Source organism: Hemicordylus capensis, chromosome 5, assembly GCF_027244095.1.
Source record: "Hemicordylus capensis ecotype Gifberg chromosome 5, rHemCap1.1.pri, whole genome shotgun sequence".
NCBI lineage: Eukaryota > Metazoa > Chordata > Lepidosauria > Squamata > Cordylidae > Hemicordylus > Hemicordylus capensis.
The window spans coordinates 75547081-75569935 of NC_069661.1; the positions used below are offsets into that span (position 1 = coordinate 75547081).

Consider the following 22855-nt stretch of genomic DNA (forward strand, 5'->3'; position numbering starts at 1 on the left):
AGAATAACAATATAATATGAACAATAATGAGTGTATTAAGTATTTAAAAAATACTTCTAAAATGCCATACTTATGTTTCTGAAAGCCAGTAAATAGGTGCCAACTCCTAGGGCAGTTTAGTTTTCTGTGCTTTTTCTATCACCGCTTAATCTTTTCTATCACAATTTCACTGTTTTAAACAATTGTGTTGTTACCATACCCTAGTAATCCACATTTTAATTGTATATATGTTTGCATTTTGTCCTTTTTAAATAACATCTTTTGCAGCCGTGAACTCATTTTATTGAGGGATGCTTTTTAGTAGAAAAGCATTTAAAAGTCCCAGAGGCAAAACTTGAGAGTTATTAACTTTCAAGGCTTGCATCTTAGATCTTTAAATAATTCTTTTTTGGTACAAAATCATCTCTTAATGAGTTATTGACAAGTGCAAGAGCTGTTTTTAAGAGGCAACAAAATAATAATTATATTCTATTAATTTTGTCCATGGTTTCTTTATCTAAAACAGTTGTACAGAGGGATATAATTAATCACCCTTTGTGCAATAAATTAGTCAAAGGAAAGCTGCCAAGTCTCCAGCTATTGTAATTAGTATCTTTTTATCAATCTTATTTGGAGTCACACCAGCAATATTAATATATTGTACTAATTCTCTGTTTAAAATTTGGGTTTGACAATGCAAAATATCTGTGTATAGACTTAAGTTTGAATTCATTTTGTTCAGTTTATATCCTCCATGTTCCTTTACAGATCTAATAAACTTGGCTACAAATCCTATACTTGATTCAAATAAGCAGGTTAAAGTCATCCTTTTCCCCCCTTCCCAGACAAGTTCCTTTAGGAAAAACATTGATACTAAATCTACTCAGAGTTTGAAATATATATTGCTGTTCTAACCAATTTGAATGTGTTCCCTGTGTTGGCACACATTAAAACTAGTTCCTTGTTAGTAAGACTGTTTAATCATGAAGAAAACTCTCCTTGTGTTATCAACTAGTTATCTTCGATGAAATATGCTTCTTTATTGTCATTAATCTGTTTGTAATAATTCAATAAATATTCTATTATCCTGGTTACATAAGAACAATGGCTTTTAGGAATTGCCTTTTTTGAATCCAACTGAGCTTGTGGCCATTGCTCTATGTCTTCTGGTAGTGAGTTCCATAACTTACTATGCATTTGTGTAATCATTATGAACAGTATTCCTGAGTACTATTAAAAATAAGTGCTTTCATTATAATGATGACTTCTGCAATTGTTGCATTTATATATAGCACCAACATTGTATGTCTGTAAACTGTATATTTCTTTGCAGGGGATTTCCAAAGAAAACAGGCAGAACTGCTAGAATTGCATCTGATGAAGAAATTCAGGGCACAAAAGATGCTGTTATCCAGGACCTGGAAAGAAAGCTTCGCTTCAAGGAAGACTTACTGAACAATGGCCAACCAGTATGTAACTGCAAGATTTGATTGAGGGTGGGGCAGGAGTTAGAAATGGAGCTTAGAGCAGTGCTCTGGGCCATGATTTTGCAGTGCAGTCCTATGCATTGTGTTCAGTGGCACTTACTCCCAGGTACGTGTGTGGAATTCAGGTTAACACTGCCAGCCAGACTAGAAACTAACATTCATATGCTGAGATACATTTTCTTAGCCTGCATGTCCGTCCTCTATCACTTTCACTTGGACCTGTGGTAAGTGAAAAATGACTTCACATGCTTTCAATAAAACTGTCTAAAACCCAATAAAGATGTATAATTTGCATCTATTCAGCACCTCTAACATAGAGGTCACAGAAGGAGGCATGTCTGTGAGTGAGATAAAGTGAATGAATGATGTGGCAAAGAAAAGACTACAATCCAGTGTGCTGTTATACATGTGTAAGTACAATTGAATGAGGGTTTACTATCTTTGCCAATAATGAGAAATCCACATAGTTGCTAACTTCTAAATCAAAATCATAACTTTAAAGTATAGTTCTTCACCGGAATAACTTATCTGGAATGTTCATATTACTTTTAGCTCCATAGCCCTATATTTTCAATGGATAACTTTATAATAGGGAGATAAAACATAACAGGGAGATAAAACATACTGTTTTATAGTGTATATTAGATAGGCTACAGTTTCTAATGGTTTTTCTTATATTTCCTTTGGGATTATAGCTCTAGTCCAGTAATTTATATGTATTTACCACTTTGGTTCTTTAAAAAAAACCACAGACCCTGTCAGTACAATCACTAAACCAGATTTAGGAGTGAGGGGCAGAAGGAAACATTCCTTTCCTTGTGTACATTGCTGTCATTCCCTCTAACAGGGATTCCCAAATGTTGTTGACTACAACTCCCATAATGCCCAAGCAAAAGCCATTACAGCTAGGGATTCTGGGAGTTGTGGTCAACATCATCTGGGAATCCCTGTTAGAGGGAACACTGGTTGTTGTGTATCAAGAAGGAACAGGAAAAGTGCAGACTCTAACAAAATGGACTTGAAGTGCCTGAAGCAAACTGGGCACTGCACAATGAGATAATTAATAAAGATTTATTATGGGAATTATTCATAAACTCAGGTTCTGAAAATAGTCTTTCAGTTCTCGACCTCATGGAGCTTGGATTCATTTCTGCAATTCTGTGATTCTAGAACTGTAATTCCCAAACTTTATATAAGGACTATGTTCATCATGGAAATCCATAAATAATGGAAGGCTCCTATAAGTCCACAATATCTACCCTCAGTAGAGGGATCCTCCTTTATCTCTGCACTTAATCAGCCTCTGCTGGTAACCCTGCTGTGCTTATGTATCAGATGACATTAGATCATTCAGTTGTTCCTGATGCAGAGACTCCGCAGAATTAGCCAGATTCCAAAGAAGTTGCCTTTTGCATCTCTGCCTGAGTGAATGATCTGGCATTGCTCCTCGCTGGAGGGAGGTGTGCCAGGGCAGTGTCTTATGCAAAAAGTTCCTCCCTTCTTCAGTGGGAGGAATTTTTTATTCTTACGCACTAACAATAAAATGGTTTTGGCTGTCAGTGAAGTGTGCTTTCAGTGGGGGTGGGGGAAGAAAGTGTGCTTTTGGTGAGGAGACCAACAAAAGCCTGTGGAACACTGTGACTCTGTGGCTAACTTGTTATTTGCCTGTGTGTTGAAATTTGCTGCTGAAATGATCATCTTTAGTGTATTGTCCAGCACTTCTCAGTAAGAGGCACTAACTTCTCTTCCTCACTTTGGTTTAGAAATTAACGTATGAAGAGAAGATGGCCCGTCGACTGCTAGGTGCTGACAGTGCTGCAACTGTCTTTAATATTCAGGAGCCCGAAGAAGAACTGGCAGGACAGGTGCTGTTATCTATCTTTCTACTTTCACAATGAAGAAAACATTTCCTTTCTCTTGACTTTCTACCCCTTTGCTTTTGAGGGCTTAAAAAGACACTGCCTTGTTGCAGGAAAGGTAGTCAGATTTCATTCATTCATTCATTCATTCATTCAATTTCTATACCACCCTTCCAAAAATGGCTCAGGGCAGTTTACATTAACAATTAAAAACAGAGACTATAAAATACCATAAAACAATTAACAGTTAAAACATTCAAAACAGTTTAAAAACCCTGGAAATGAGACATGACTGGTTTCTTGGCTTGCATAGTGAACCACAACTAAGGATGGAATGTTTCACATTTCACTCCTTCAGGATCTTGCCCAAGCCCTGGCTGCCACCTGAATGGAGTTGATTATACAAAGCTTTGGACCACAGCCTTTGTTTGAAGGAAAAATAGATGGGTCAGGTGATCAAAGTTAATGTATGCCTCTTTGACACAAGAGGTTCACACAATGGCAAGGCATTGTTGTTGTAGTTGTGTGCCTTGATGATGATTGTGCCACAGATGTGATCTCTTTTCTCCTACACAAGCCTCTCTGTGAGCTGCTCAACTCTACTCAGAGAGTAGGTAGCCTCTGGGGAGAAGTAGAGATGCTAAAATGGGAGGAGCAGACTGTCATTCCACTGTAAATTATGACTGGGTACATGGAGGTACTCAACACTTGCACTGGACTAAAGGCTGGGAAAGAGAGGAAAGGGTTGCATTATTCCCTGTGAGGATGCCGTCCCATGCACATAAACTTGCATGTCCTTGTCCAGGAAAGGATAGATCATGCCATTTTGTTTTTAAAGGCTAGAGAACTGCTCCCATGTTTGAGCACTTCTGTAGCTTTTAAACGTATTAAAACCATGCATACAGTAGGGAGTGGAGGCAAACAACTAAGACGTAAATGACATATCTATGGAAATCTGAAACCTTGAATAGGAAATACATAGCCTTAATAGAGGAAATGTAGATGTAGGTTCAAGTTAAATCAATAAACAGCTGGTCAATTTAAAGTGAAAATGGAGAGTTTTATGGGGTTCTTAGACTGTTTCTGCTGGCAGATAGTGGTTGTGAATTGTTGTGATCATGTTTAATCATATAGACAGATGCATGATTACTCTTACATCTGCAGAAATGTCTGAATTTGGCATGAGAAAAGCCTTGTACTGCACAGCAGTCACATGAAATAAGTGTGATTTAGCTAAATTTGTGTAATATTGTAGAAGCAATTATAATGTAGAATGTAATGCTTTTAGTTCTTCTTCTCTCACAAGATAAGGTAGAAGTAGAATGTTAACTAACGTCTGCTTTCATTCTTCTTAATTCTATCCTTCTGATCCTTTACTATCTCAAGAAAAAACACAGTCCCTCCACCTTGAGATCACTGTTGCTTCTTCTATAGGTGATCTGCAATCCAGAAATGAAACAAAATATAGATTTTTAAAAGCCAACAAGAGCAAAGCCATTTGTTCCCCTTAAAGTGGCAATTATCTAGTATTTAGTAAGGATAAAGCAACTGCCCTGTCCAAACATAGCACAGCATCCCTCCAATGGTTGTTCCTGGTGTCTACCTTTATGTTTCCTTTTAGATTGTGAGCCCTTTTTGCATGGGGAACCATCTTATATATTTTCTATTTTTCTGTTTAAGCCACTTTGAGAACTTTTGTTGAAAAGTACTATATACAGTAGGGCCTCAATATCCTTGGTCAGGTAAAAGACACCCAACCTGGCATATGTGGGCGGAGGACACAAATTGACCTCACATATCCACGGGTTGGGGGTGACTGGAAATGACCACGGAGGTCATTTCCAGTCACCACTTTGTGTTTCAGAGCCTCAAAATGGCCCCCTTTAAAAAAAATTTTTTTAACCAGCGATTTTCGGCCAATTTGGGGGCATTCGAGGACACAGTGCGACTCGGCGGAGCAGCTAATTATGGTAGGCAGCTTCCCCCTGAGTTTCCCCCACAGAAATCAATGCTTTCAGATGTTGCTCCTGACTGGGAACCTAACCCGCAATTCCCCATTGCCGCAATGCCTCAGTATTCGCAGTTTCCATATCCGTGGTACATCTGTGGAACAGAACCTCCACAAATATCAAGGTCCTCCTATAAATATGCATTGGAGTATTTGTTGAGATGCCAGTGACAGTAGTACAGGGTATATTAGCCAATTATTTACATGTTTTAGCCTATGTCACAAATTCTGATATGAGTGCTCAGACTCATATTTTTTCAACCATAACCCATGTACAGGTGTAACCTGCACATGAGTATACTCTGCGGAAGAATAGCACCACTGGGGAAGAAATTAATACCCCGCAACCCTGTATTGCCTGAACTGTCATCTGCCTATCGCTGCTGCTGCCAGCATTTCACAGCCTCACCACACACACACACACACACACACACACACACACACACACACAGACACCCGCTGTCGTCCAATTACCTCTTCGCCAACTTCCTTGCTGCCACTTCCATTGCCTCACCACCCCTGTCTCCCAGCCAGCTCATGCAATGCAAGCTGACTGAATGGGTTCTTTCCTTGGAAAACCCATTCAGCTGACTTATGCTGTGGTAGCCAGCTGGGGAATTGTGCTGCGCACGCATGTGCAATGCGAGCAGTGTTAGGAGAGGCGATAATGAGGCAATTGGGTCAGTTGTAGGGGGCAGCAAGGATGTGAAATGGCAGTAGTGGTGGCAACAGGTAAGCAGCAAGGCCAGACCACTAGGTCTGTAAAATATAGAAATCCCTCATCCACCAAATGCCCCGCATTTTCCCTCCTGGGATGCAAAAACTTGTATACCCCATGGGCAAGGTTCCCTCTAAGGCGTGCACGCACGTTTTTAAATGTCTACTCAGTTATTTTTAGATTCCAGTCAGATTGAATCAGGAATATCTCACTCTGAATATATGTGTGCACGCACTGTCTTGATACTACCACCAGAACAAAACTCATTCCACTCTCATATAAAAAAAATTAGGGAGAACAATGCTCATGGGGTATATTTGCGAAAATATGGCATAGTAGCTTCCTCTCACCTGCCTTATTTTGTGTCGATCTTGTTTTGTGCCTTTACAGGGAACTCGCTCTCTTGATGCTTCTGTAATGACTCCTGAAGATATGCAAAAGGTTTCACCTTTCTTCTTCTTTTTGGCTTCCTGTCTGCTGACTTGCTTGTTTTCTTATGTCTTTTCCTTTCCTTTTCTGACTTTTGCCAATTGTTCCCAGAGATTAACAATTAATCATCTTAGTTAATTAAATTTTAAATTTTGTTGTGCACTAATTTCCCATAATTAGTAGAGATTTTTTCCCCTGTCACTCACATGAAACTGGTAACTATACAAGCCGCTTAAAAACTTAACATGTGACAGTCCTACCTATCTATAGCCTCTAGCAACTTTAGTCTTGCTCTGTGATTGCTCTGCTTTCCACTGCAGGAAGATGATAACACTGTGCTTATAACATGGCCAGTGTTTGACCACTTTGCCACACAGAAGAAACATCAAACTGTACATTGTTAAGTGTCTACCACATATAATCTGTTTCCAGATTGAGCAATGGGACCATGGATTGACATTGGTAGTGTCTGGGATAAATTTTAGGAATGTTTGAAATACACCCCAAGCATTTTACTACATGGGCCATTGTTTCATTCTACCAAGAAAACCACATGGCTCTGTGAGCACCAGGAGTCAACACTGACTCGACGGCATAATCTTTCCTTTCCTTTTCATAACGAACTCATTTAGGACAGTGGTGGTCAATTTTTCCTTTATATAATGCAGTTTCCTTCTTTCCTTGCAATCCTAATGGATTGCAGTATGGGTGTGGGTGTGGGTGTGGGTGTGTGTGTGTGTGTTGATATAGATATATACACACACACGTACACAAAATAAATGTGGAGTTAACTGTAATTCCATCAAACGTTTTATCAAATGTGTGGACTAATTTGAACCTTTATTTGGCAGGAATACAAAGTCTCCAGCTTTGAACAGAGATTGATCAGTGAGATTGAATTTCGGCTGGAGAGATCTCCTGTAGAAGAGTCTGATGATGAGATAGAACATGGAGAGGAGAACCTTGATAATGGTGTGGCACCATATTTTGAGATGAAGTTGAAACATTACAAAATATTTGAAGGAATGCCAGTTACCTTTACATGCAAAGTGTCTGGAAATCCAAAGCCAAAGGTGAGAGAATCTCTTGGGAGAGTAACACACATAATGGTTCCTATGTTCATTGTATCTCTTGCTTCTTCAGGTAAAAGTATATTTTGTGCTTTCCCAGTTTGTGAGACCAGTTTGCACAAACTCTGGATGTACGGTGGCCAGATGTAGGCAATTTTCATATCACAGCAAAGTGATCATGCAACATGACTGCACAGAGAACTGGACCATATGAATGCCACTGTAAATCGTCCTATATGCATCTGCAAGGATTTTGTCGGAGCTTATCAGATCTATCAGGAGTGGCATTTGCTTACATGGAGTTCGTGCCACTGACAATTGTAGTTTCTGAGATTCTCTACTCTGGAACTAAGCCCCGTTATCCTCCCTAAATTGCTGCAAAGGAATGTTGTATGCCTGGCCCATTGTTTCTGTCTTTAGCATACCTAAGAACTCGTTCACCATTGGAGGCTTCCATTCCTCTCGCCTGTAGTTTCCATGTCTCCCTGTCCAGTTATTGGCTTCTCTAAAAGTACATGGAGGTATGGATGTGCACGGAACCAGCGACAGCTGGTTTGGTAGCGGGGGGAGTTAACTTTAAGGATAGGTGAGGGTGCTCTTACCCCTCACACTTCATTTTCCCTGCCAGCACTGTGCTTAAAAACAGTCCCACGGGGTGGCAGCGTACCTCCTTGCTGCATCGGACTAGAAATGCCTAGTGCGTGTCCGTGCATGTGCGACATGTGCACATGCCCCAGGCACGTCCAGTCTGATGTGCAGTGGAGCAGCAAGCTGGTATGCTGCCACCCTGCGGGACCATTTTTAAATACAGTGCTGGGAGGTGGGGTAAGAGCACCCTCCTTGATTCTTAAAGGTACCCCGCCACCAAACCTTCTGAACCACCAGCCCTTTGAACTGGTTCGGCAGTCCGTAAATGGACTGCCAAACGGGTTCGTGCACATCCCTACATGGAAGGGAAGCTCCTGACTCCTCCTCCCAGTTTTATCAGCAGTTGGAAAACCCTGAGGAGAGACGATCAGGTTGGAGGCTTGATACATGATATATACAGTGTGGGGGCAGCAGGAGGGAGAGAGATGCAAGATGTATATATCAGAATTGCACAATTGGCAGAAATTAATCATCTTTATTATGGTCATAGACCAGCATAAAATGAAGGGGGTGATTACAAAGTACAAGGTATAATGGATAATGATATGTTAAAAGGCCTAAGGAAACATTAAAAAGCATTTAAACACCTCAAAGGGCATGAAAAAACATTAAAAAGCATACAAGACATGAAAGGTATAAAAAGGGATAAAAGGCACAAAAGGTGTAATTGCATAAAAGCCTAAGTGATAAATACAGTGAGACTATATAACTATATATAAAAAGCGCAAAGCTGTAGTGTAAAAAGTGGGAGGAGCATAAGTCTTTCAAGATGATGCACTGTATTGGATGAATGCATTATAGCACGCAAGAGCCAACAGGAGGTCCGACTAGGGCTGTTTGGACCCACCGCTTATAGTGTCCCAGTTTTGGATGCTGCCGCACAGAACTTGGCAACCCTGTAGGTAATAGCAGGCTTAGAGTCAGAAAACAGCATAGAGACATAGATATGGCTCAGACGTCCTGGGTACTTGCATAGCAATAAGTGGATAAAGGAAGAGCGAATATCTCTGTAATACAAACAGTGAAGTTGTTTCAATCTGCCCGGAGCCGCAGGGGCATTGTCACTCTGCAAGTGGGGTCTTTCTGAAATGGCCTTCTAGCACAGCTGAAGGGAGTGCGTGGCAATGTGCCACATGGTAATGCCTTCCTATTTTTTGGACTTCCAATTGAGTAAGAGATGATGCTGGAGAGGGTAAATATGTAAGACTTTCACAGATGAGAAGATTGAGGATCCTGCTTAAATTGGTTTGGCACTCTATGTCCATTATACGCTGTTTAATAGAAACTTTGGCCTGATCATAGCCTATATTAAATAGAATCAAGGGGGAAAGGCTCAAGGACACTATTTTTGTCTCAATTGACTGTTTCCATTTAGATTGGTAGTTGTCACATAAAGTACAACTGGCAGCATCCAGACAGTGGTCATGACTAAGCACTGTTTAAATAAATGAGACAAATTAGTCATGGCTCACTTAAATCCCAATAATTTAAATGGGACTTGGTTATGACTAACTTAGTATGGGTGCTGTCCAGTATCTTCAAAATGCCGACTAAATGACATCACTGTACATACTTTGTCTTGCTAGATCCCTGCAATTTCATGGTTTAGTTGATAGCCCGAGGGCCTCTTGCAACATAATGTTTTGGCACAGCATTGCTATAAATGGATCAATGAACAGCACCCCCTCTCCCAGGTCTTGCTAGGTCTTGCTCCAAGATTCCACTCTAGATAACGAACATGGATTACCAATGCCGATGCAAGCTTTCCATTAGCATGTGCTCATGAAATCACTCCAGGAAGTGAACTTATGATTACTGAGGCACCTATAATGATCTATGTCCAACTCCCTTTTTGAAAACTTCCACTTAGCTGTTCCCTATGATTGCTGCATTGCTTTCATTGTGTTAATCTGTTTATAGCAGAGTATTTTCTTTCAAAGATTCTGGGATAGTCTACTTAACTCTCTGTGGTATGAACAATGTGTTAATTCCTTAGTACAGGGCTGTAGAACATTAGCCCTTTAACTAGGAGGGTGTGCCCCAACCAGTTCGGCGCCTTCTTAGGGAAGCACTAAACCAACTCAGATCCCCTTCATTCGAACCTTTAAAAAGCAGGTTAAAAGTCCTTACATGCTCTGCCGCCACACCACCGCTTTTCCAGGTGTGGTGCCTGCTTTCCAAAAGGCTGCGTGCAGCTGCAGCGCTACTTCCAGCAGCCTGTGCACAGTGTCTGCACACACATGGCCGCTGCTTGTGCATATGCCAACGCCATGCATAGGTTTCTGGGAGCAGCGCTGTAACCACACGCGGCCTTTTGGAAAGCGGGCGCCATGCCCAGAAAGCAGTGGGGTGAAACAGAGGAGCCAGTAAGAATCTGCTTACCTGTTTTTTAAAGGAACCAATCCCCGCCCAAGCCAGTTTGAGCCATCCCTATTTCTAACTACTGTTGGACTACAACTCCAATCATTCCCAGTCATAGTAGCCAGTAGTCAGGAATGACTGGAGTTGAAGTCCAATAACTGGAGGGCCAAAATTGTGCAGCCCTGCCTTAGTGTGTTCGCGTGGTGTTAAGAAACGTCTGTGCATTTTGTCATCTGGACTACCCATAAATTATCGAAATTCAGAACATGATTATTATTCCAGCCGTGTACATGGTGCTTTACAAGGAATGAGAGGAAAAATTAAGAACATAAAAACATAAGAAAAGCCCTGCTGGATCAGGCTCAAGGCCAGCATCCTGTTTCCCACAGTGGCCCATCTGATGCCTCTGGGAAGCTCAGTCAAGAGGTGAGGGCATACCCTCTCTCTTGCTGTTTCTTCCCTGCAACTGGTAATTAGAGGCATCTTGCCTCTGAGCCGGGAGGTGGCCTATTCTCATCAGACTAGTAGCCATTGATAGACTTGTCTTCCATGAATTTGTCTAAGCTCATTTAAAGCCATCCAAACTAGTGGCCATCACCACATCCTGTGGCAGTGAATTGCACAGATTAATTGTGTTGTGTGAAAAATTACTTTCTTTTGTTGGTCTTATATTTCAGTTTCATGGGATGACCCTGGTTCTAGTGTTGAGAGAGGGAGAAAAATTTCACTGTCCATTCTCTACTTCATACATAATTTTATAAACTTCCACCATGTCTCCCTGTAGTCGCCTCTTTTCAAAACTAAAAAGCCCCAGAAGCCATAGCCTTGCCTCATAAGAAAGGTGTTCCAGGCCCCTGATCATCTTGTTTGCCCTCTTCTGCACCTTTTCCAGTTTTACCATGTCCTCCCAAAGATATGGTGACCAAAACTGTGTACAGTACTCCAAATGTGGCCACACCATAGATATGTATACAGGCATCATAATACTGGCATTTTTATTTTCATTCCCCTTCATAATGTTCCCTAGCATGGAATTTTCCTTTTTCACAGCTTGAAAGATTGAGTCAACACTTTCAACAAGCTGTCCACCATGACCATCAATGGTCACCCGCATCAATGTATCTGTGAATATTGAGGGGGGGGTTGCCCCAATATGCATCATTTAACTATATTGGTAGTAACTATATTGTAACTACCTTTATGGTGACACAAGGGGGGCAACCAAGGAAGAGAAGGAAAATGAAAGCAATCATAAACACGATAAATATCTATATATTTAATTTGCTAAGACATACCTGTGGCTAATCCCATGCATGGCAGCTCTCGCGAGATTTCGCGAGCAAGGGGACAGGGGGAAGGAAAGCGAGTGGCCGCTGGACAGTGAAAGGAGGCGGTGGCACCGGCCGCTGGGAGAAAGTGCTGGGCAGCGAAAGGAAGTAGTAGCCAGGCTGCCTGCCTGGTAAAGCACTGCCTGTCACAAGGAAGCTGTAGCCAAACTGGCTGCCGAAGCACCTTCCAGTGAGAGGAAGAGGCAGTTAGAGCCAGCTGCCGAGAGGAAGTGGCGACCAGGGCTGAAGGGATGGGGGAGAGAATAAACTGAGGCTGGCGGGGGGAGGCGGGAGAGAATGGCTGAAGGGATGGGGGGAAGACAGGGAGTACTAGGGGCACAGCTGCTCTGCAGCAGGTCAGCTAGTATCCTTTAGTTTCTGTGTTATATATACACAAGCCTAGTTTACAGTAGGGAATGGACACTAAGGCGTTGTGCCGAAGGCTTTTATTAGGCTTTTTTAAGGGGAAAACAATGAAAGTACAATACATTGTTTTACATAATACAGGGTTTACAAACTACATGAATTCCAAGAATTATAATTTTATTTTGAAATGCAAGAAATTGACATACCAATTTTGACTGTAAGGACCCTTGGTATACTTTTATCTTTGATTTCCTAGATAATGTATTAGTTTGCACATTGGAAAACAATGTAACAGAGAATTTAAACCAACTTGGTTAATTTGTCTCACCAGACACCTACTTCCCCCCGCCCCCAAGTGATGGATGGAGGGATCCCATTGGTGTACCCATCTGTAATAACGCATGTTTTCTTTTTCAAATCCTGCCAACTCTTTGACCTTCTTATATATAAACATTACTGAGCTCTTAGAACCAGTTTTTTCCTTTTTCACTATTTATTTTGCTCTGTTCCTTTTCTTTAGACTTCTGGGAAAAATATAGCCCATAGTACAAAAAGAGTTAATTCAAATCACAGACCAAGGTGTCTTCCATCTGCCGCCCTTTCCCTTCCTACACTTAGGCCCTTTACCTTTTCTTTATGGTCTTCCTTGGAAAAGACCTCTTCTCAATGTTCTTCTTGAATCTCAGGCCAGTCAAACATTTTTGCCACTTTCTTCCATACCACTTTTGAAGCAGGGCCTTCTTTCATCACGTGCTCTACGGTTTCAACTGGAGCTTCAGCTTTTCACTGATTCAGATCTCTTGCATCTCTGGGCTTCTGGCGCTCTCCATGATACCTTCCACGGTATCACATACTTGGCGATACAGTCTCCAACACAAATCCCAAAGATGGCAGGGATCTTGAAAAATCGCAATGGGAAACATGCCAGATTTGAGATATGCTGACCCACATTCTCACTCGGTCTCCTTATTGTGCTGTGGTTCTAGGAAGGTGTTATTGAGCATGGATCTTTTTGAGCTATTTATCTTTTTCCATGCAAGACAGGAGCTTGACCATCATCACTGATGTCAGTATATACTCGGCCCATGCCCCATCACCTTTCCCCCCACAGTGTGCATTCCCATGTTCTAGCAAAAAGCTTCCAAGTGAAATTCCTTTGGGTATCGGTCATCACTGTCATTGCCAAGGCCCTTAACATATTTTGATCCACACCTTGAAGCTTACTCCACCTTTTAAAAGTTGGCACTCAAAACAGTAGCCAGCAACTTGGTGCCCCCAAGCTGTGAGGCCCAGTACTCAGTCTTCCACTATGCGTTAGGTGACTGATTTGGCAAGTGGAAAAAATAAGGTTCCCTACAAGAATGAAAAAAATATCCTTATTAATATGAGCCAGAACATCTACAAGAGGTGAGTATACATTGGCTAGAAAATGTTAAGTTTCCAAGTCTTCCAGCATTCAGTCTGTAGCCTTGTCTCATCTTTCCAAATCCTCCAGTTGTTATGCCATCCTTCTCATTTGAGTGCAAAATTTAATCCTAGTTTTGTCACTTCTGGCATTCCATTTCCATCTTCTGGTTCCAAGGCTGTCACCTCTATCTTGTTAGAGTTGAGAGGCCATTTGAATCCTTTTGCTTTTTTAAAAAATTGATAACCACCTTGGATGCCTGTCAGTACTCACTCTTTTAACAGCAATCACTTTCCATTGAAGAAAACAAACAAACATCAGCATGTGCAACTCACAGGATTTTGTCCTCCTTTTCCTCTGGTTTTTGGCTCATCCTGCTCCAATTTTTTACCTTCATTCCCTTATTAAACTCTTTTCAGAGAAGGACTGGCATTGATCTTCCTCAACAAGGGGTTGAGCACCAAAACATAAAGGGCGGCTACCCCACCTCAATCCCAAGGTGATCTTTCATTCATTCAGTTTTTATGTCGCCTTTCATAAGACATCCCAAGGTGGTTTACAAAAGTTACAATTCTGTAAAATCCATAAAAATCACATTTAAAACCGTAAGATCAGTTTAACAATAAAACAAAACAATACAACAGAAGCAGGAAAGCTGAAACACCCAGCAGCCCCTAAGGGATAAAAGCCTGAACAAATAAAAAGGTCTCTATTTTCTTTCCAAAAGCCATCACAGATGTCAAAGAGCAGACATTCACTAGAAGGGCATTCCAGAACCTGGGGGCAACAACAGAGAAGGCCCTGTCCCATATGCACAACAACTTAGTCTCTCTCAGTGTTGGCACACAGAGCAGTCCTTCAGGAATCCAGGACCCAAACTGTTAAGAGCTTTAAAGGTAATGACTAGAACCTTGAATTGGATCTAGATACAAATTGGCAGCCAGTGCAGCTCTTTCAAAATCAGTGCAATATGCTCCAAGCGAGCAGTTCCAGAGAGAACCCTGGCAGCTGCATTATGTATCAAATGAAGTTTCGGAATATTCTTCAGGGGCAACCTCATGTAAAGCGCATTGCAGTAATCCAGCCATGATGTGATTAAGGCATGGGTAATCGTGCTTTAGTCTATATTGACTTGTATGTTAGCATTTTTGTAGAGAACTTGGTTGTAGCATATGAATCCTTCCATGATACCATGCCATTTCAAGATCTGTCATAAGTATCCATGTATCCTGTCAAACGCTTTTGATTGATCCATTTGAAGTACATTCCCCATCCACTCCTTTATTTGCATTTTCCCTATGACTTCCCTCATGAATATCAAAAACTCTGCCATCTGATAACCTTTGCTTATTTGTCCTATGCATACAAGCTTTCCAGCTACTTTCATCGAACCGCTATTCAGGACTTCAGCGAGCAGTCAATAATCCAATATCTGTTAGGGTGATTAGGCACTAATTCGTGCAGAGAGCTAAGTTGTTTAAGAAAAAAAGAGCTTTCCTTGATAATAGGAATTCCCCAACTGTTCTTTTTCCCATAAAGCTTGATTATACACTCTAACCTGGATACCAGCACATCCTTGTATGACTTGTAGAAGAAGTATCCTTGCCTAGCCAGGCCAGGGGCTGATGTTGATTTAGCATCTTCGAGAGCTGCCGGATTTCATCACTGGTTATGGGTCCTGATAATATTTCTTTCTCGGTGTCCACCAAATTGTAAATGGACTCCTAGGACTCTACATTCTCTAGGAACTTTCATATGGACTCTTGATCAGTGCTCTTCTGTTTATATAGGTAACTATAGACTGAAGTCATTATTTGGAACATTACTGTTTCACCTCTTCTGCTGGTGTCATTCTCACCGTGACAAAACTGTTCAAGTCCACAGAGTCCTATTCTTTTTCCATTCATCATTCTCTAGCAAAGGACCTTTGGACAGACATGTTTGTTTTCTGAGGCATGCTGCTCTCTTCTTACTATGAAAATCCCATAAGGCATCTGCCACTTGGCTCATCTCTTGCTTTATCACTCTAACTCTGGCATTTCTTGTGTAACTATAAGAACCTATGAAGGTTTTGGTGATAGGCCTGAAGTTCTTTACTTTACAAATAAGACTTTTTAGAAAGACTGGTTTTCCTAAGCATCATCTTTTTTATTTCCTCCCACTACAAATTCGGTTCTTGAATATTATGATCTAGTAAATGAAACATTAAACCAGGACTACTTTCAGTTGAGTCCTTGACTGTTTTTTGTTGGAGAACAAAAGGCATAAGTTTCCATAAGGACTTTCCTCTTGTCACAACACCGCAACAGAGATTTTAACTTGTAACCATCTGTGATCTGACCAGGAAGTGAGCATGATGGAAACTTCCTTCACCCTGTAATCCTGGGGCATCCAAATGTGGTCAATTGAGCCTGCAGCGTTGGTATGATAAGTGAACTGTGCACTGTCCATCTTTTTATATTTTCCCAAATTAGAGCTCTTGCATACAGTCAGGACAAATTCCAAAAGATTAGTAACTGTTATCGCTATATCTTGAAGATGGAAGATTCTCCAAGAAAGTGTTTATATTCTTTTTCTCCACTGTGAGGGGGAGAAAAACAGATGCCCTTAAGGGGTTGCTGAGTCTGTCATGGGCACACCCTGTTTTAGAATTACCCCATATTATCAAAACCTGTTCCCTATAATATAGTCTTTATGTTTCTCCCATAAGTTTTCTGTTGGTAGCTTTTTGATGGGCACATAGATGCAGCATAGGCTATATCTTAGAGGTCCTCCATCTCCTGATCTCAAGGGACCCTCATATTGAAATCTACAACCAGAGATGCCCAGGCACCTTCTTTCTCACCTTAAATAGGACACCCATTCCGCCATTGCCTTTCTCATTAAAGGATCAAAAAGATCCCCCAATGCCACATATTTTGGGCAGAGAAACTAGCTTCTTCATTCCTGAAGGATCATTATTCCTTTGTCCTCCCCGAAAAATCAGACTCCTACTCTGTTGGCTTGAGTGATTCATCTGTCTCTTGCCTAGAGAGCAGAGATTTTACATTTTCATTATCCTCTACTTTCTGCCCAAGATTTCTTTTTTCCTCCCCCTTTGTCCAGATTTCTCTGTCTATTCCCTCTAGTGCCATCTTTAAGAGAGGGTGATGATAACTTCAATTGTGCTTTTTCATTTTCCTTTAAGAAATCACCAGCTACATGGGTGAGCTTCCTCCTACTGCCTCCCAGATTGCTTCCCTTCCCCATGCTTCCCCACTTTTTGGAGGTGCCTCCTTGGAGGACACCTCCTGATCTGCTGAGTCAGCATCTGAAATAATTTTGATGTCTCCAATAGATGTCGCCTTTGTAGGAGCGTTTCCTCTCTCTGAAGTCCTGTTTCCCCTGCCCCCCCGCCCACAAGGTATAGTATTTCATTGCTTGGGTTATCTGTTTCACAGATAACAGCTGGAATGTTTCTTCACCTTGTCCCTCTGAAACCCTTCTCCTTTTGTTCCTCCTCCTTTCTTTTGTTCATTCTAATGTTGCAGATGCTGCTTAAGGTATGTAATAAGTGATATTAACCAATCCTGCCAGTCATCTTCAGAAATTATTGTTCAAACTTGTGGTTTGAGACATTTCTTTTCTGCTACTTCGCAAGCACAAATGATGCTTTGTAAGATCTTAATTATTTCGGTCTCATGTAACCATTCAAGCAACTTTAATTCTGCTTTCAGCTTATGCATTACTGAAACTTCCTTGGTTAGAAATAAGGTATATGTACATGCCTCCTGAATTTCTGTTGTGAAGTTCACTATATTTCTTGATAAAGTGTCCACAATAGTTTGCTTATTCTTCTCCAAATCTGTAAAGATCCTCTTTTGAGTAAATTTTATTTTTCTCATATCTGTTTAATGATCATCCATGTCCAGTAAATATGTCAGTTACCCCCAGAGTATGACAGTAACATTGCTTTTATAAGGAAGTTGCAACAATAATTCATGAGCGTCCTCTTTTTGAGATTTTGACAATTGTTTCAATTTAAATTCCCACTTAAATTTTAATTTATCCTCAGATGATACTCTACATACCGCAATATCTTTTGGAGACTCCAAGAAAATTGGATTTAACAATTCTGGGGACCCATCTCCTTGCCTCATATAAGCGGGGCCTGATTTTTTAAAATGCATGCTTTTTTCCTGTTCACTTTCAAAAATTTGAAACAAATTTTCAAAAAGGGGTCTGAAGTAAGTAAGAGAAAAGGCATCATAACAAATGTCCTGGGAGGCAGTTCAAGCATAAGGGGCAGCAAGAGAGAAAGAACAGAGTCATTTAAGTGAACAGAAGACCTTCAGATGATTGAAGATGGAACTGGAGGAGCAAAGGTCATGGGTGGAATACACCTGGTAGTGCTAACAAGGGCACCGTCCACTGTTCTCCTGCACAAGTGTCACTGAAATGCTTTGAAGCTGCACAAGACTACTATTCATTTCACTGGCAATGAGATGGAAGTGGACTGTGCTCTAAATATTAAGGAAAAGCAATAAAATAGCTGGGGGGTTTCGTTTTTGTTTTAACATGTATCAAAGCAACAGTTGGAAAACATTTGGTGTCATATCATCATAATGCAGACTTCTGTTAAAATAGCTAGAAATTGTTTATTTAGAAGAACCTCTTGCCCAGCTATGTCCAGAATTACCCCAGTGCTAACCCCAAGGCATTTTGCTGCCCAAAGCAAAAAAGCAAATGGTGCCCTTTTCCATTCCTTCTCTCCCCGCCCCCCCCCCAACGCCACCTTTCTCAAACTGCCATTTCCCTTCTTCTTTACATCTATTTTCTTTCCTTTTTATTTTTATATTTAAATCACCACCCTCATTTATATCTGCTTTGCGGGAGCAAATGTGAAATTAAAGGTTTATGTTTGGTTTTTATTCTAGACCTATGTAAGGATACTAGGCAAGTTCACTTACAAGAGTTACTCACTTGTAAACAAGTGTGGCAAATACTCCAAAACCTGCTGTCTGAAGCAGCCTGTTTATGGCACGCTGACCTTGGATGAGCCTAAGAAAACCTGGCACACATTAGAATTTATTTTGATAAGGAGACTTTTGGGCATTCCATTTTAACTGAATACTAATGTGAAAATAAGGTTGGCATAAATACTAGTTATTTGAATATTTCCACCCTTCATGAAATAAGTCCTCTTTTCCTTCCTTCACCCCTGTCTCACACGTGGGAATGTGTCTCCATTGCTGATGCTCCCTAAAATTGGTATCTGTGTTAAAATCCAGATGTTCTTCACTTCATTACTTCCTGTGTGTTGTATATTTGGTGTGAGAACATTGGCTCTATTTCATTGGCAATGGGGATAACTTTCCTCTCTCACTTCTCCCACCCTGCCCTCCCTGGGCAGAGCAGGGGACTACAAACAGGTGTGAAAAATGTGGAAGGAGTGAATTGTAGAGGACTGTCATAACTTTCACACTTCTCAGGAATAGCAGCTTTCCCCATGGAAATCAAATCGCATGAAAATTCAACACACCACTGATATCTTGAGAGGTCTCATCTGCCCTGCCATTGCAAACCTCCAGAGTGGTTTGGCTGTGTTTGCAAGTTTGGGATAAATAATCAGGAAGTATAATTTTGCTGTTTTGTTCAGGATTAGAAGAGTTATTTCCTAATACATTCCCTCTACAGGGATATAATCCCCCTAGAGGGATATGTGAGTGGCAAATGTTGAACTGGCTGTTCTACAAGGGCAAAGGTTTTCTTTAATTATTACATTTCTAATTAAAGAGTGAAGTATAATAGTGCCTATATTGGAAGTATTATCATCTTTTAATGGCTTGAATTTGATTTCAGAGTTCAGATTTTGGAACATTCAAAACTGGATATAGAGTTGCAAGACCTACTTTTTGGCTGCAGTTCAAGTCAGCAAAAGTATATCTACAAACTGAATACTGAGATTTTCAAAATCTTGTGTTTCAGAATTTGATTTCATATTTCAAAATTTAGATTTCTACATTGACAATTTTCTGAAAAATGGATTTTAACTCAATTAAAAGCAATTTATAACACCCCCCCCCTTTTTTTTTTTTAAAGCTTATAAGTTATTCCATGCAGATAACAGTAACTTCCAGAGAAGAAAATATTTGGCTGTATACCGGCTATTGCTTTGGGGCACAAGAGGGAACTGTCATTACGCATTTGTTATTGCACAACAGAATTTCACAACAGAACTAAAAGTAAAATGCCATACATGGAAGCAAGTTTACTGCCTTATAGACTTTATAGTCCTGTTAATCTAGGACACCAGGTATATACAATTTAATGTGAGTCTGTATCCCTACTTGCTTAATTCCTGGCAAGCCTTTAGATTCTACAATGAAAGAAGTGTGTTATAAAATAATTACTGGATCTTACAAGACCAGCAGATGTCAGGTAACATTATGAAACTTTGAAGCGTGCAGGTTCAGACTTATTTTTGCAGCTATGCCTTTGCTAAGACCTATAGATGATAATTTTTTTGTTTGTAATAAAAACTTATGTGATGTCAGTATATGAGAACACATTAACAAGATTCTTGTTGGCACCATAGATATTTTGCAAGCCTGCACACAGACACATTAGGAAGTAAGTATAATTGACTACTGGTTGAAAGTAAATCATTTGCAGTGGCAATAATGATTTTGTCATCTGAGAACTGTGTGTGGAAGTTCTCATTTTCTTTTCTGAAAAGTAATCCTCAGTGTATGTCCCCATGAACACTCCTAGCTGAATTGGATATGGTGAGACATATCTTTTTATTTTGTAAGTTTTTAAATAACAAATGGATGATATTTGAGTATTAGAAAAGATAAAGAACTTAGAAGAATTTTATAGTTTGAATCTATGGCTACACTGAGTGTTCTTGCTTTACATCAAATCAAAATAGTTCTGAATATGCTAAGTGAGGTAAGGATCCTGAAGTATTATAGATATTCCTGAGCTGAGTTTCACTGGTGGTTTTGTAACTTGTTTTCTACATTATATTTCTACAAAAAATAAAGATTAGGGGCTGGGGGGACAAAATAGTTCTCAAAGCTGTTTATATAGCAAAAAGAATGAAGAAGATGGTTCCCTGCCACAAAAGGGCTCTCAGACTAAAAAGAAACAAGAGAAATGCCATCAACAGCCACTGGAGGGGATTCTATGCTGGGTTGAATAGGGACAGTTGCTATCACTCCACTAAATATAAGATAACTGCCACCTTCCAAGGCCTCTTTATCCAGTTAGCAAGGATTGTACACTAAACTTGTGGCAGTTTGCCAAGAGAGAAGGTGCTAAACATGATTTGATCTGGCTTACAATTCTAATTTGTGCGGAAACAGTGGTCTGTTCAAACCGTAGTTCAAAAAGACAACTATGATGTGCTGAAAACCAGGATCAGAAGCTTCTAATGTCTTTCCCTCATGTGGCGGGGAAAGGAAAAGAAGGAGGGAATACACAAGCCTGAGGCTCTTAGTTGCATGTCCTGCTGAATTACCATGATCTACACCAGATATTAACTTTAAATCATTTCTCTATTTTACTTTTGCTTAGTTACTCTGGAGGAACACTACCATATCACTATATTAGTATCTTCTTGAAACCGGTTATATTAAGGGTTCCAGAAGACATTGTTTATAATAGGCATAGTTTATAACTGCAGAAGTTTTCTTCTAATCTAAAGCTACCTTGTGACATACAGCAGCACAAACCTAAGCATATTTTCATATAAGCCCTGTAGAGTTCAGTGTGTCTGTCTTCCATTTAACTATCTTTTGAATTGCAGTCTTAATCATTCCTGTTGACCCATACCCTTGATAGCCACTTCAGCAGCTTCCCTGTGATTAAAGATTTCCTGTGGGTTCTCATAAGAACATAAGAACAGCCCTGCTGGATCAGGCCCAAGGCTCATCTAGTCCAGCATCCTGTTTCGCACAGTGGCCCACCAGATGCTGCTAGAAGCCACAGGCAGGAGTTGAGGGCCTACCCTCTCTCCTGCTACTACTCCCCTGCAACTGGTACTCAGAGGCATCCTGCCTTTGAGGCTGGAGGTGGCCCACAGCCCTCTGACAAGTAGCCGTTGATAGACCTCTCCTCCATGAAGTTATCCAAACCCTTGTTAAAGCCATCCAGGTTGTTGGCTGTCACCACATCTCGTGACAGAGAATTCCACAAGTGGATTATGCATTGTATGAAAAAGTACTTCTGTTCGTTGGTCCTAGATTTCCCGGCAATCAATTTCATGGGATGACCCCTGGTTCTAGTGTTATGGGAGAGGGAGAAGAATGTCTCTCTATCCACTTTCTCCACACCATGCATGATTTTATAGACCTTTATCATGTCTCTCCGCAGTCGTCTTTTTTCTAAAGTAAATAGCCCCAGGTGTTGTAGTCTTGCCTCAGAAGAAAGGTGCTCTAGGCCCCTGATCATCTTGGTTGCCCTCTTCTGCACCTTTTCCAGTTCTACTATGTCCTTTTTTAGATGTGGTGACCAGAATTGTACATAATACTCCAGGTGTGGCCGCACCATAGTTTTGTATAAGGGCATGATAATATTAGCAGTTTTATTTTCAATCCCCTTCCTAATGATCCCTAGCATGGAATTGGCCTTTTTCACAGCTGCTGTACATTGAGTCATCCACAAGCATCTGACCTTACAGATGCCAGATTACTGGTTACAACATATCTTCATTCAACCACTGATGCAAAGAAGTGATCTGGAGAATGGAATAACTAATGCTGTGAGGCATTGCTTGAAGTGTCAGATTCATTTTTTACAACTGGGAATCCACATGTATCTGATACTATGGAACAGGGCTGCAGAACGTCAGCATTCCAGCTGTTTTTGGACTACCAATTCCAATCATCTTCAGCCACAGTGGCCAATAGGAATTGTGGGAATCGTAGTCCAACATCTGCAGGAGGCCCAAAGTTGTGCAGTCCTGGAATGGAAAGTCCTGCGTCACTTACTGCAATCTAAATGTGTGTTTCCACTATATCTGCCCGTAGTGTAAGCATAACATCATGTTTTCTGATCGGGAACTGTGGCAGTTAACATCCATTCCTCACGATCTATTTATGCTTCATGATGCCACACATCTTAGAACTGGTCCAGAAGTCAAACAAATTTAACTTTGTATACAGTGGGTAGAAGAAGTTGTTTTGTTCAAATCCTTTGTAAATGAAAACAGC

The 22855-nt window shown here is 40.7% G+C and overlaps 1 protein-coding gene across 10 annotated transcripts in view; it reads left to right on the forward strand.

Annotated features, from left to right (window-relative positions):
• Positions 1–22855, forward strand: part of PALLD (palladin, cytoskeletal associated protein) — a 329355-nt gene that overhangs the window by 282755 nt on the left and 23745 nt on the right. For 8 of the 10 annotated variants that reach the window (XM_053257735.1, XM_053257736.1, XM_053257737.1 and 5 more), the window contains 4 exons: positions 1313–1448; positions 3230–3331; positions 6442–6492; positions 7332–7553. In XM_053257735.1, the coding sequence (XP_053113710.1) occupies positions 1313–1448; positions 3230–3331; positions 6442–6492; positions 7332–7553 (511 nt within the window). The remainder of the gene's footprint in view (positions 1–1312; positions 1449–3229; positions 3332–6441; positions 6493–7331; positions 7554–22855) is intronic. The other 2 variants (XM_053257738.1, XM_053257739.1) reach the window with 1 other exon arrangement.